The 14,673-nt window shown below is 35.6% G+C and overlaps 1 protein-coding gene across 1 annotated transcript; it reads left to right on the top strand.

The window, feature by feature from the left end:
• Positions 1-8,127: 8,127 nt before the first annotated feature.
• On the top strand, positions 8,128-9,257 carry LOC118746442. The gene has a single exon (XM_036480294.1). The coding sequence runs from the start codon at positions 8,242-8,244 to the stop codon at positions 8,926-8,928; it is 687 nt and encodes a 228-aa protein (XP_036336187.1). The 5' UTR covers positions 8,128-8,241; the 3' UTR covers positions 8,929-9,257.
• Positions 9,258-14,673: the final 5,416 nt, after the last annotated feature.

Below are 14,673 nucleotides of genomic sequence, written 5' to 3'. Positions count from 1 at the left end.
ACCAGTTTAAGCTTTAAAAATCTACATGAAAATAATTAAACATTTTTTCAACGGAATATACAGAATAATAATAAGATTTTTATGCTGTTTTTTTAACCTTTTTCAAACATTTGTTTAAGAAAAACTTGAATAACTGGTCCAAAACTATGCCGATATAGACTTGTGAAAGGTATTTTCTTCCCATTTCCCATTTTACTTCTTTGCAAACAAACTCATTCACGTCCCATTTTTTTCTTTATCAAATACCAACACATCTTAATTCAACATGGAATGAGGCTCTTTTGTCTTACCTGTCTCTTTCATGCATTGAATGAGCTTATTTGCAAAGAAATAAAAAAGGTGAAAAAATTCATTTCCAATGATAGCTCCAAGGTCTGAATCGGTAAAGTTTAGGCTGAGTTATTTATGTTTAAACCAGTCTTTGAAAAAAGTTCAAAACCAGCATCAAAAATCTCTTTATTGAGATTCCGTTGATATTTTTTTAAATATTTTAATACGCATTTTTTAAGCTTAAACTGGTTTGTCATCTAAGGTGATTTTTCGCAAAAAATACTTTAAAAAACTGTTTTTATTCACAAAATACTAAGTTTTTTGGAGGTATTTTCAAATCAGTCCAGCTCCCGTAAATCTTAACATTTTTCCGAAATATTTCGGTGAAAGTTTTAAAACATAAATAATAGATTTTATAATTCCGGTGGAAAACAGTACTGATTTTTTTTTGTATGGGGAGTGATGCACTCTAATGAACATATATAGTACATATGTATGCAGGGATGTAAAAAAAATCCTGTGCATCTTGGTGCTGGAATCGATGGCATACAATTGAAAATGGTTTTGATTTTCCATGCTGTTGCAGTAGCATCTCGCCAATTTCATATATGTGTGTACATTTCTATTATTTTTTTGCATCTCATTCGCATGCACGGTGGTAATAAATTTGAGATTTTAAGAAAGATACCTAGTAGTTTATTAATTTAAGATACCACAACTCCTTGCATTTCCAGAATGGAAATTCTGAAGAACGGTGTTTAAATATTTTGTCTGTTTGCTCATATAAAACTACAGCTTAAGAACGCCAACTGTTTCTCTTCCTTGATAATTGACGGAGATTCCAAGTGGAGCTAAGTCCTTCTTAACCTGCTCTTTACATCGCAGAGGAGGCCTTCATCTTTCATACGATTGCCAGACATACTGATTTGATCAGTACAGTACTTATTTTTCAACTCTAAAGATAGAAACCTACGCGATTCTGTCGGTGCGAATCTGTTCCGACAAAAATTACAACAATGCCGACCATAGTTTTAGATGACGAACCACACACTTATGCGATTTTGTTGCAGCGATTTATTCGAACATGCACAGTTCTTCTTTTCGTCGTGCCGAAATCGCAGAATGCCGCGTTTTGAGAAGACAAATAGGTCAGTAGACGGATTTTGTAAAGTTAAAAATTAACGTAAGAAAACGAAACGTGTTTATTGTAGAAATGCTAAGAATATATATTTTTTTTTTGTTTTTTTTTTAAGGGTTTAGGGTTTTCTTAGGAGAAGGTAAGATAAGGATAATTATTTAGCCACACCCTGAGGGTTACAACGCCATAACTAATTATTATATATAATTATTCTGCTGCAAATTATAATTCTAAAATATGGGATATTGTTGCTCGTTGTTCTCAATATAATTTTTTGTTGAAAAATAGTTTTTGTTTGTTTATAAAATGTCATTTTTCACTGCGATAGAATCGCACAGATGTGTGCGTTCTTGCGTTTTCGAAGTAGTCACCCTGCAGGAAATGTATCTAACTATAAGCTAACTTTAAGTTGATTAAGAAGGAGCTATAAGTCACTTATTATTTGTATATTTTCTTTGACGAAAGCTAACTATATTTCTATGGCGATGGCCGCGAAATAGTCAAGGGTGGTTACCTCTGCATTAGATGTAGTCAATGGTGGTTACCTCTGCATTTGATGTAACTAGATTGTAACTAACTACTTTTGGTCATAAAATATCAATATGAAAAACAAAATATTTTATTTATTTATTTATTTTATTTTTATTTTTTTATTTTATCACATTTCATATTTGTTTACATATTCTGCTGTAGGTGGTCCCATAATCGAACTCCGTTAGACATAACTTCAAATAATAATATGAAATTTCTATCTGCCTCTTATTTGTCCTCAATTCGAAAAAGTATTTGCGAAGTACAGGATATTTAAATAGAAACGCATTTAAAGAAAACAATCTCGAGCTTTACTCCTTAATTACTTGTCCACTTGTTTCAAGTTATCTTTTTTTTGCTAACTACAAGTTATATATTTTATAGAAATCCCGCGAAAAAGATAACTACAAGTAGGTTATCAATTGATAATTTTTTCCTGCAGGGCAAATTTGTAGCATCAAAAACGGTACGGATCCGCTCCGACGGAATCGCACAGATGTGTGGATACCTTTATACTGATTTTATTAGTTTCTTCAATCAGTACGCTAATGTTCTGTTTTTTTCAAAATTTGTGTTAAAGTCCTTAAATAGTGGTATTTTTCTACAGTTTGAAAATATATGTAATTTTTTATATTTTTTCAATTCCACAATCAAACGAAGCAACTAAGGGGATCTTAAGTCTAAGCTTTGCTTCCTGCGGCAAAGAGAAAAACCGGCTTCTAGTTGAAATTATTTAAAGTGAACTTCATATTAAAAGTAATTTTAAAATGAAATGTATAGAATTCTTTGACTATTTCAACACTGAAGATGGAAATGAGCTCATTATTGCAATTCAAAAATCTCATAAACATAAAATAATTTACTGGCTTCTGTGTACAATGAAGTATACACTCATGTTAAAGTGAATAACCAAAATACCAAAATATTGTTAAATAGGAGTACTCTGGCGTTTTAAAGTATTATCTGTTACTTACATTCATAATTTTGCTTTGAACGAAGATGTACTTTAAAGTACTGATTTTTTTAACGTGAAGTTCGACATGACCAAGGCAGCGGAGCTAATGTTTTACTTAATTCGCAGCAATACGTTTATGACGTAGTAAAGCTCAAAAAGCTTATCGTCCATCGTCAACACGTAAAGGCAAGCACATTTTCCATAGCATCTTTCGAATACTCCAAGCGCCGTCCCATTGGTGATTGTATTATCCCTGTTTCTATGCCATATACCAGGACCGGCAAGCCTAGTTCACCACATACTGAAACCCCAGATCAATCCACCAACTCAGGCTTAGCCTGCGGTAGTTGGTGCATATGGAAAGGTCGCCCTTCTTGTGGTTTGATATGAGCACTCTTTTAGTTAGCCTGTTAACCTGTAGATGTGCGATAAAGTTTTATCTTTTTACTTAAGATCTTTTTTATCGGCAAAGGGTGATTTGAAATTTTATGAAATTAAAAGCCTGCACTATGCGAGACCTCTCTTCACTAAAAAACGCCTACCTACACGGATTTAGATGAAATATGGCACTTTAATCGCTTATAACTGTGACTAATATTTGGAATATTTTTTAGGTTTTTGAAATTCAATTTTGGGCGTTTTAACGCCATACGGGTTCATTAGTGAATAACGAAATTGTCGAAAATTCAGGAAAAAACTTGTCCCGGCGGAACATTTCAAATTTAATGCAAAATACGGGACATTTGGCAACGCTAATACATACATACATACATATGTAGATGTGTGTCTAAGTATGTAATGTACTTGTGAACATATGAAAATTGCTGTAACTGACTGTTCGCTGAACCAATGTGCCGGGTATAAAAAGTTTGATTTCACTAAAATGTTCTTGCCCTTCTTGTTCTGCATTGGTGACCACAACAAATTAACGATTTGGTACCCCGTGGTGTAAATTATATACTTACTTTAGCAGGGAATTATTTATTGAGCCATAAATAACAAACTTTTCGTGCAGATAATAACTATACGTCAACAAAGTCAAAAAGTCAAAGTACTATACTTACTTTACATATGGGTATGAAAATGCATGCCGACATAAAAAGGTATCTCTGATACATATTATGTACATACATGCATACAAGCTTATAGTTTACATTTGGTTTAAGTAAAAAGATTGCCAATCCTTACAAAAATGATTGCAAGTAAAAAAATTTTAAATATTTTCTTTCGTTGTTATCAAATGCTAAATCTTTAAGGCGCTAAATGCATGCATATAACAACTGCGAGTACAGGCACATATCAATTTGTACACACATGGAAAAATAACCGTTATTAAGATTGCATATTGACCTGAACTGCGCATAAATACATATAAGTACCTCATTATGTTTGACTGATGTTATCAACTGCTTGGATATATTTGTTTTTTTTTTACCACAAAATATCTGTTATTTGGCCTAGTAAGCGCATATTTTAAATGGTTGCCAAACTACTATAGTACCGTTCTGATTCTTCAATTATCCAAAGCGTTTAATGCTTGAACACATGCTTTTTCTAATCTGGTCACAACCACAGACCGACTCGATATTAGCTCTCTCGCCACCAAAATAATTATCAATATATGAGAACGTTTTAAAAAAAAATTACAGAGGTACCCCGCAAGGGGTAGTTCTCTCGCCGCTGCTTTGGGCCGTTGTCATCAATGACCTGTTGGTGGCTCTGGAAAGAAGTGGCTGTCAGGTGGTTGCCTAAGCCGATGATGTAGTATTGATAACTAAAGGAAAGTTTCCGGAAACACTGTTTGAACTTATGCAGGGTTATCTGAGCTTGGCTGAGAACTGGACTTCTAGTTGCTGGATGGGTGTAAGTCCCAGTAAAACGGAGCTTGTTCTTTTTACTAGGAGGTATAAGATACCGAATTGCCGTCTTCCCTTAATGGGTGGTCTTCCTCTGAGTCTCTCTGACAGGGTGAAGTACTTGCAAATATCCTCATAAGTAGGAGCTTTCACTGAACGTTTCGATACGAGTACTTATTTTTCGATACCTACTCAGTACTTGGTTCAAAAGTATTAATGCCAAAATTACTTGGTATCGGACGAAAAGTATCGAGTATGGACTTGTATTTACTCGTATCGTGTCATCCCTATAATCGTTTCGGCATACTAAGTTATGAAGCTTTTATGCCGAACACATGAATTTCAATGAAGCTCTGTACATTACCCACCTTACGAGGTAATTCATGTTTTCTTTCAGTTTTTAGTACCGAAATTGTCATCATGGCCAATGTCATCTACTAGTAAAGCGCAAAATGAACACCTCCAACGACACATTTCGTTGTCAGTTGCAAAATAACGTGCAGCCGAAGTTATTTCCAAGCACCGAACTACTCCGAGCGACTGTTCTGCATTACACGTAACTTACTTTGTAAAGCGGCTCAGAAGTACATATGTCTGATACCAAATGTACATTCTAAATTCCTACTTACATAAGGCGTTCACGTCTTTGTTAAAGAAAGGGAGATTCGTCAGTGACGTGGTAAGGACAGCCGGGTGAAGTGTAAGTTGCTGGTAAGGTATTGCCCTTCACCTGGCGGTCCTTACCACTTCCCTGCCGAATCTCCATTACTTTAACAAAAGACGTGGCCGCCTTATGTAAGTAGGAATTAAGAATGTACATTTGGTATCAGACATACCTCTGAGTCGCTCGAAGTAGTTCGGCACTTGGAAATAACTTTGGCTGCACGTTATTTTGCAACTGACAACGTAATGTGTCGTCGGAGGTGTTCATTTTGCGCATTACTAGTGGATGACATTGGCCATGATAATAATTTTGGTACTAAAAACTGAAAGAAAACATGGCTTACCTGGTAAGGTGCTTACCTATTTTCCCAGTGGGTTACGATTTATAATCATGTTTTCATATAATCATAAATGGAAATAACAATTTTTTGTCATTTCAATAGGAAATAATCGAAAATAAATAATTTCGCGCTAAAATTCGCGCAAATTGTATTGAACCATAAGCGTTCATGGAATATTTTACAGCAAAAATATGTATTTGCAGAAATGTGTATGTAGTTGAAAAGAACGGCCAAAAAATGTGTTATGTGTAGAATGTATTTATTAACTGGTGACGAGTGCAGGGCGAGCAAGTGTGCAGAATTCAAGTCATCGACGTATTCGTTTCGGCATTAAGCAACGATTACTCTACTATGATTAGGCGCGTAATGTACGTAGTGCCTAAGGAAGACCTTAAATTTTTTTAATGCGTTTAAAAGCTAAAATAAACGAAAGAACGGTAGTGAGATGAATTCCTCAATGTTGCCTTTTTTGAGATATTCAACAAAAATGTACTGACTGAAGAATGTGGCGTTTATTATTATTTTCTTTTTTTTTATATAAATAATCACTAAAAAAAGTTTTTACGTAACCTAGCAGCCCGGGAGAATTAATCGCTCTATTTGGCACTATTTATTCCACTGCGAGGCGGAAGCATCAATGCAATGAGAGCATTCGAATGTTGCTCGCATTACCTGCAAACTCAATAGGGGTATTATCGAAATCTTCTGTCGGATATCTAAGGAATACCCGGCACTTCCAAAATTTATTTATTATACCCGAGCGCACTTGTGCACAAGGGTATTATAACTTTGTTCACATAACGGTTGTTTGTAACAGGCAAAACGAATCGAGATAGATATAGACAAATGTATACATAAATGATCAGAATGAAAAGAGAAATCGATTAAGCGGTGACTGTCTGTCCGTCCGTCCGTCTGTGCACACGATAACTCGAGTAAAAATTGAGATATCTTAACGAAACTTGGTACGTGGACTTCTTTTGGGCATAGGACGGATGGTATTGAAAATGGGCGAAATCGGGCAATAACCACGCCTACCTCCCATATAACGGTAATTTTCAGAAATACGAAAAGTGCGATATTTTAGTAACTACTGAAGATAATTCACTCAAAATTGATATTTACAATGAGTTTTAGACGAAAAATAAGAATATTAAAAAATTTTGGCAAATGGGCGTAGCCACGCCTACTTATGGTTACATGTGTATATCTTGGTAACCGCTGCACCAATTTCTTCCGAACTTGGCACAGTGGTTGGTCCTGCTACGACATACCAAATGGCCGAAAATTTTTAAAATCGGACAATAACCACGCCCACATCCCATATAACGGTAATTTAGAAAAATACGAAATCCTCGATAAATCAGTAAATAATAAAGCTAATTTATTCAAAATTGATGGTTGCAACAATTTTTTACCAAGAAATACGCTTATGATACAATTTTGGAAAATGGGCGTGGCACCGCCCACTTATGATCACATATATGTATCTCGCTAACCGTTCTAGCAATTTGAACCAATCTCGGTATGGTTATTGTGCTTACCACATAAAAGCAAAGCGTTGAAAATTATTGAAATCGGACTAAAATTACGACCGCCTTTCATATAACGGTATATTTCAGAAATGCTTGAAACTGCAATCTTTCGAAATTTAAGGACGCTAATTTACTTAAAATTTATACACCCCGGCTTATCGTGTAGCGGTAGCTTTCGGAAAGGTGGTAAACATATATTTAATAATTGCGCCGGGTATTTAATGTTCTGTTCCGCCCGAACTTGGACTTTCTTACTTGTTTTAAGGTTCGTTTTCTCAAGTAACTTTTAACTTTAAAGCTCATTTTATATTTAGGGGTTGCACTAAAATTTATTGTTGTGTCAAAAACCGATTATAGAAATTCCTTACTTTAGACATATCTGTAAATTTTAATGCAATATTTAAATATAAAGCGAGCTTTTACTAGAGAAAACTGCCCTAAACCAGTAAGCTGCGCAAAAAGCACAAAATACTGAGTACAGCAGATCTTAACTGCATACAATCAAATTTGCGCAATTAATTGAGGCGTCTGTTCAGGCCAATAGAAAAACGAGTGAAGCGCCCATTTTTGTCGTTGTAGCTGTTAATAGATAATTAATACTGTATGACATCATGCTTCCAATTCCTACTGGTATGCTTACTGAAATTCGATTGCACTTTCCAAGTTTTAATGATTGGCAGCTCGAAGCGATTAGTGTTATCATTTGTTGAGATAACGTTGTGAAGTCATTGGGGTTATATTGCATTATTACTCTGCAATTCCCTTTAACCAAGTACGAATGTATACAAATTTATATACATACCTATTTGCCATTTCCTGCTGACCAATTCGCTAAATTTCCTTATCTTTACCATATATTTTCAGGGCGATATCCACTGTCACCACAACAATAAGTCTACGTTTCTAACAACATTCGAGCTCCACTTACATAATTTCAAATTATTGGTTGGGAATGACTGGTGGCACATCACAAACAAATCAAGCGGAAAATGTGCAAATTCGCAGAATAGAGTTGAGTGACCACGATGAGGTGCTTCAGTTTCTTCGAAAGCATTACTATCTGGAGGAACCGTTGACCATCGGAAGTGAACCAAAAGAACAGGACCCCGAAGATGAGAAATTCAATATGTCACAGTTGGCGAACGGAACCTGCCTGATGGCGGTTATCGAGAGTGGCGGTGGTGATAAAAGGAAACGCATTGCTGGAGTTCTGATTTCAGGACCAAAGGATAGCAGTGAAGCTGCACACCTATTCGAGGAGGTCGCACGTTTGGGATCCAATAAATGGGGTAGAACTCTTAAGCTGCTAGCATGTATAGAAAGGGACTCCAATGTGTATGAACGCTATAATGTTGCGAAAGCATTGCATGTACATATTGTGGCTGTTGACTCGGCAATACGTGGACGTGCGATTGGTGCTAGACTAATTGAGGAAGAGAAAAATCTCGGCCGACAGCTTGGGTACCCGTTGCTTACGATTGACTGCACAAGTTACTATTCTGCGAAGCTGTGCGACCGACTGAGTATGGATTGCATAAATGTTGTAAAATATGAAAGCTACTTGGATCAGCAGGGCAAACCAGTTTTCACGCCGCCATCACCGCATGACTGTGTAAAAACATTCGCTACGAGATTGTGAATTTAAAGCTCCTTAGCCAGTACTTATTTTTACATACATACATATGTATAGGGTTGCCAGATGAGTCACGTGGGAAAACAGTACTCTGTATCTCTCGCAATAAGCTTTATGTTTTAAAGTAGTTCAGGTTCTAAAAAACAAATATATTCAATAGAGAATCACAGCGGAGTCTCTCAGGGCAAGGTCCTGCAATCAGTAAAGCAGGACCAAAAATCAGTAAATGTACATGCTGACTTGGCATTTCCCGTTTTTAAGCAATAAATTGTTGGTATGTAAAACAAATTTTTTAAAGCAGCAAATTAAAACTCCATGGAAAACCGATTAATTCACTGTTGTTGTATGTTGATTGTATTGGGGGTTTGATGGTGGAGAGATTTGGAGATCACTTTTGGTTAGAACATTAGCACCAAGCATACGGACTGAAGTTAGTGCGTATGCCCCGTAAGTATGGTCGTATGCTGAGTTTTCTTGAATATGAGTTCACTGAAGAAGGTGTTGCGCAGAAACTCTTTACCAATTTAAATAAATTTGAAATTTTTTTGCTATTTTGCCATTTCTAGTTCATACTTCCCTGATTTTGTTCTTGCACGTCCTGTTCTATCTGTCGTTTGAGTATCCATATAACTTGAACAATCAGAGTCATTAGCTTTTTCCTCAAAGCATTCCCAAATATCTCCATAAGCTCGTTCTTCAATAGAAGCTTTCACTAAAGTCCCGTTTACATACAACTTAGGCGTTGCGTTGGCGTTGGCGTCGTTTCGACATCTGCCTATGAAAACATGCATTTATATGAAAGTCCCCACATAACCAAAGTTGGGCAACGCCAAGGCAACGGCAAGGCAAAAAAGACAGATGGCCAACTCTCAACTTTTCGCGTGCGTCGTTCGTCAGCTGTTCCAAACAATCAAAATGTGAAATAAATTTCCTTTTTTAACCAAATGCGGGCAAGATATAGTTTTTGATGCAATTATTGATATAAAATTTTGATTTATCTACCGCTAGTACTATATTAATTTCGGGACCAAAGTATCCGCTGCTAAGCGTTCATTGTCAAAGCAACGCCAGCGCCAACGCAACGCCAAAGTGGTATGTGGACGAACACAATGAAAAGGACGAGCTACGGACCACAGCTGTCAAATTATTTTAACACGTACACTTATGTATGTAGATAATTATTATGGCGACGACCGGCCGACACGACGATTGTGGTTGTGGCCAGATTAGATATATTTCTATTTTTCCGGCGACAGATAAGGTTCTTCCTCTTCTTGTATGTCAAACTCATACAAATTCATGATGTCGCTGCCGCGTTCAAAAAAAACATGTCGTCATCGACAAAGCGTTTAGATAATGAAGATAACAAATTGGAAGCTGTGGCCCGTAGCTCGTCGTTTTCAATGTGTTCAGAACTTCACAATTTAAATCAGCGATAGGCAGAGCTATTAATCTGCATGCAACTGTACAAAATGTACAGAAAGCTTAAAAGAGCAAGGCAGTGCCCATCAGTGATTTAATTATATTATAAGTTAATGGTTGACCTAACAAACTATAAAGCTAGAGAAGATTTGGGGCTGCAAATTTTGTGTGGAGCAGCATAGAAGAAATATCTCATTCCACATGGTGGTAAAGTATTTGCACGTCCACAGAATTGAGCAAGATAACTGTTCGTATATTGACTGCTCCACTGAACGTTCATTTAGAAGCCTGGATACAATGCCGGAAATGTATTTTTTATGCCACATAATAGGAATCTCTTCAAACAAATAAATTCGACGAAAGTGTACATTACTAAAAATTGTAGCGGCTGAGGATAGGGTAATCCTTTTCAGATGCACGGACCCCGATATTGTTAGCTTTTATCAACATTTCTTCACAAAACTGTCGTCGAAGCTCTTTCAACGGAAACGTGAAAAGTGCCCTTAAGGATATTAAAAATGGACTTGACAAAAAAGTAGTCAATTGTGTTTACTCATCACTTGCGTAAAACTAACTGTAAATAAAGAGTAGGTGTACACATTCATACGGGTATGTTGACGTTCAAGGCGACGTTGTTAATTTCGTTTATCTACTTTTTGTAACTTCTACTCTTCAAAATGTGTGCGGCGAAGTGTGAGCTTTCGGAGAAAATTTTGTGCAAAAACCATGATACTTTTCACAATAGGGGTATTCTCTGAGTCTTGCAAAGCCGTTGCACGGTGCACAGATTGCACGGTAAAAACCGGTTTTCGTATGGGGCAAGGCCTTTGCAAGACTCAGAGAATACCCCTATTGATACATTGACATAATACTGACATTTGCTGCCAAAAATTGGATTTGCTCACACAAGATCATGGCTCGAACCTTATCCATTCGTCCTGAAATATACTAGCCAGAAATGCAATTGCTTTTTGAAATATGAGTGTTTTTACTCGTTAGAAAATAATTTATGCAACCTCAAATACGCGGTCTTACATTATCTTGATACGCGGTTTTGTACTTTAAACGACGATTTGTAAACGAGGAAACATACCTCGAAGCAGTCTTTAAGCAGATTCGGGGCGCTGAGTGTTATAATGCAACGAAGACAAATGGAGTCCAAGATGCCTTCAAGCTAAAAATACTGAACAAGTTCCTCGCTATTTGTTACTTTTTGCCCTAATTAATACTTGGTGTGGCAAGTGTGGCACGGGAGCAAAAAATTATGACCACGGGCTCCATAAATCAAGAAATTTGTATGAAGGAGTGTTTGCAATATCGTTTGCTGTCGTTCATAAAGCAACATATAGGCTCAGTTCTGTTCTGTCCCGATTTAACATTATGCCATTACAGCACCTTTGGCATGAACTAGTATGCCAGTCCGGGGTATATATTATTCAAAAGGACTACAAGCTACCTAACTGTTCAGAATTGCGAACCGTTGAGAATTATTGAAATAAAATAAATAAAAACGAAAGAAGACATCAAAAGTTATCAGAATTTCAAAATTCGTTGGCAGAGAGAAGCAGATACCGTCACAATAATGGATGTCCATATCCTAATGAGAGGGCCCAAATATAAGTTGCGCAATTTTGTTTGTAATGAAGATAATTGAAATAACTTTTTTTGTTTAATATAGTAAGCTTAATGAAGAAGATGATAAAGCAGAAAACTCTTTTCGTAGGCTGTGTAATAAGTTGTTAAACTTAATACTAATAATGTACTTGATACTGTATTAAATAGTTAACTTTTTAACCAGTTAATAATTTTGAACTAGTTTAGTGTACAAGTTTTTTTTGGTTTCGAAAAAGGGAGTTTCTTTGCATTCTTTAAGTTTAAGAGCCAAGCGTAGTTATTTGAGATAAATCTTTATTGTTGGCAAGAAACCGAAGTATCTGTGTTTTAATTATTTTTTGTTTTACCTAAATAGCTTAACTAATGGCAGAGATATTCAACCTTGAGGATGCGTACCTTCAATGTACCACTTTTTTTTGGTTCACTGTATGTTTTGTCTAAATATTGTGATCGTAATGATTTGTCCATCATTCATGAAAGTTTTTGAATTCGAAATTGGAGAGCGATCTTTAAAGTAAGTCGAGGTTGTTTAAAACGGGAAAATCAATAGAAGACGGGTTTTTTGCGTACAGCCCATCTGAGCTTAAATGAACGCATTTAGACTAAAATAATAAAAACTATTTTACGCGTTCAAGTGATCTTTACAAGAGTATAGCAGAACAATTCTCCCTCGCCCCTCTCAAACTGCCAATGCAAAATTCAGTGGCAGAGATTAATGAATTTTTGAATTAAATATGGCTACTGACCAGTGTTGCCATTTTAGTCGTTTACCGGCTAGATTTAGCCGATTGCGATAGCGCAAACAGCCGGAGTAGTTTCGGTTTAGTTTGTAAAAACAATTAGCCGTTTTTAGCCGACTATTTGCCATGTTTTCTTAAAATTCAAATATATATGATTCCATTTTTGACTATGCGACCCAAAATCTGTTAGAAATGGCTACTAGCCTTATCGCGGAGAAAACTTTCATGTCAGGCAGGGTTGTATGAAATTGGGCCGATTTCGCTTACTTTTATTTTAAACGCATATATTTTTTCTGAAGAAGGTCGTAGCGGGAATTTCCTTCATAAAATATGTGTTATGAATGTCTTAAGTTTTAGTTGAAGTTTTATTCGCAAATTTAGAAAATAAAAAATTGTTTCACTGTTTGCATATTCAATTCTGCCTTAATTATAAAACATTGTTGCCCACTCCTAAAGGTTTAAGGTAACGGAAAAGTGGATAATTTCAAGCACTATGTACACGTACATATGTATGTATTTTTTTAAACAAACTTTTTTGCTGAGAACTTATTTAAATTCCAAAACCGAAGGCCAACTTGAATTAAAAGAAGAAAGAAAGAATGCGTCGAAATGAAAATAAAAGAGCACAAATTTCTATGCAAGACATCTGCCGGTCATATGATTGGTCATCTGAATGGGAAATCTGCAAGTTTTTGGCATCATATTTTACATCAGAATTGAAGGGATTTCTGAAATGTCTGACCAGTTCTTTTGTGTAAATGTGATTTTGCATTTCTTGTCAACATATGACCTCGGTTGATGTTAACTTATGGCTTTGTTTTACTGCCTTAAATTTATGTGGATTGGTTTTTCTTTGAGTGTATTGAGAATCGGTAAGTCTGAAAAGTCCTTTTATTGTAGCGAAGACAATAAGGTTTGTTCGTCGAAAATCCAGCGCGAATTATCACTCAAAATATGAGATAGTAAGAGTGTACTCGTACGCCCAACTATCTAAAGTTTTAGAAAACTTTTACTGGTCTTGCGTTCTCGTACCCAAAAAACTTGCAAAGTAGGGGAAATTGAGAGAGAAAAATATGAAAGAGAGCTGCAAATTTCTGCTGGAAAAATTTTTCCCAGCTAAAACTTGCAAGTAAGAAAAACAGCTGATCACAAACACATGTTTGTAAATAAACAAAAGAAAATATGGCCTTTTTGAGTTATTTATTGCAAATTTTATCATTAATGCTAGTATACAACGAAAAAGTGAGTAAATTGAATAAGCGCAACATTTGTTGAGTTTATTTTTCGTTAATTTCCTATTAATCTCCAGTTTGTTTACATTAGTATGTGCTGACTATAGTTGCCGTATGACATTTTTCGTTTGTACCATAATTTTCCTTTAAATATACCAAATTAGATTTAAATGCGTATGCTGAAATGTCAGTTGTCAGTTGTCAGTTTTGGTAGGTTGATTGTTGAAATGAAAATTTTATAATTTTAAAGCTACATCTGTAGTCTATCACATTGTTTTTGGATCAATGATGTCTGTTTGGAAGAGATACTCTTGTTTTTGAATGCGTCACAATGTGATATCACAATTAATTATGAGAAAAATAACTTATTCACTCCGATATAATTAATTTGTATTTTAAAAAGGTTTTTCTTATCCAAAACTATTCAATTGTATAAAATGCCAAATCTGGAGAAAATGTACCAAGCAGAAAATAAATTGCCAAATTAATCACCAGTGGCAACTGTGCATTAATCAGCTGTTTCGAAGGTTGCAAGTTTTTGCAAATTTTGCGTTCTCGTACTTCTGTTGATATTTCTTCTCTTTGAGAGCGAATGCTGCTAAATTCTCAGAACTTTTGCTGCTGGAGAATTTTGTCCTCTCAATATGAGTACACACCTATTGTGACATGGTTGTGTTTCCGTTTTTGTAAATCGGCTAAATTATTTTCGATTGCTATTAATTTAGCTTAGATTTTTTTTAAGA

Source organism: Rhagoletis pomonella, unplaced genomic scaffold (assembly GCF_013731165.1).
Source record: "Rhagoletis pomonella isolate Grant_MI unplaced genomic scaffold, Rhpom_1.0 Rhpom_scaffold_00010, whole genome shotgun sequence".
In the NCBI taxonomy this organism is placed as follows: Eukaryota; Metazoa; Arthropoda; class Insecta; order Diptera; family Tephritidae; genus Rhagoletis; species Rhagoletis pomonella.
Note: the sequence above shows the minus strand (reverse complement) of the source record. Positions and strands in the feature narration are given on the sequence as shown.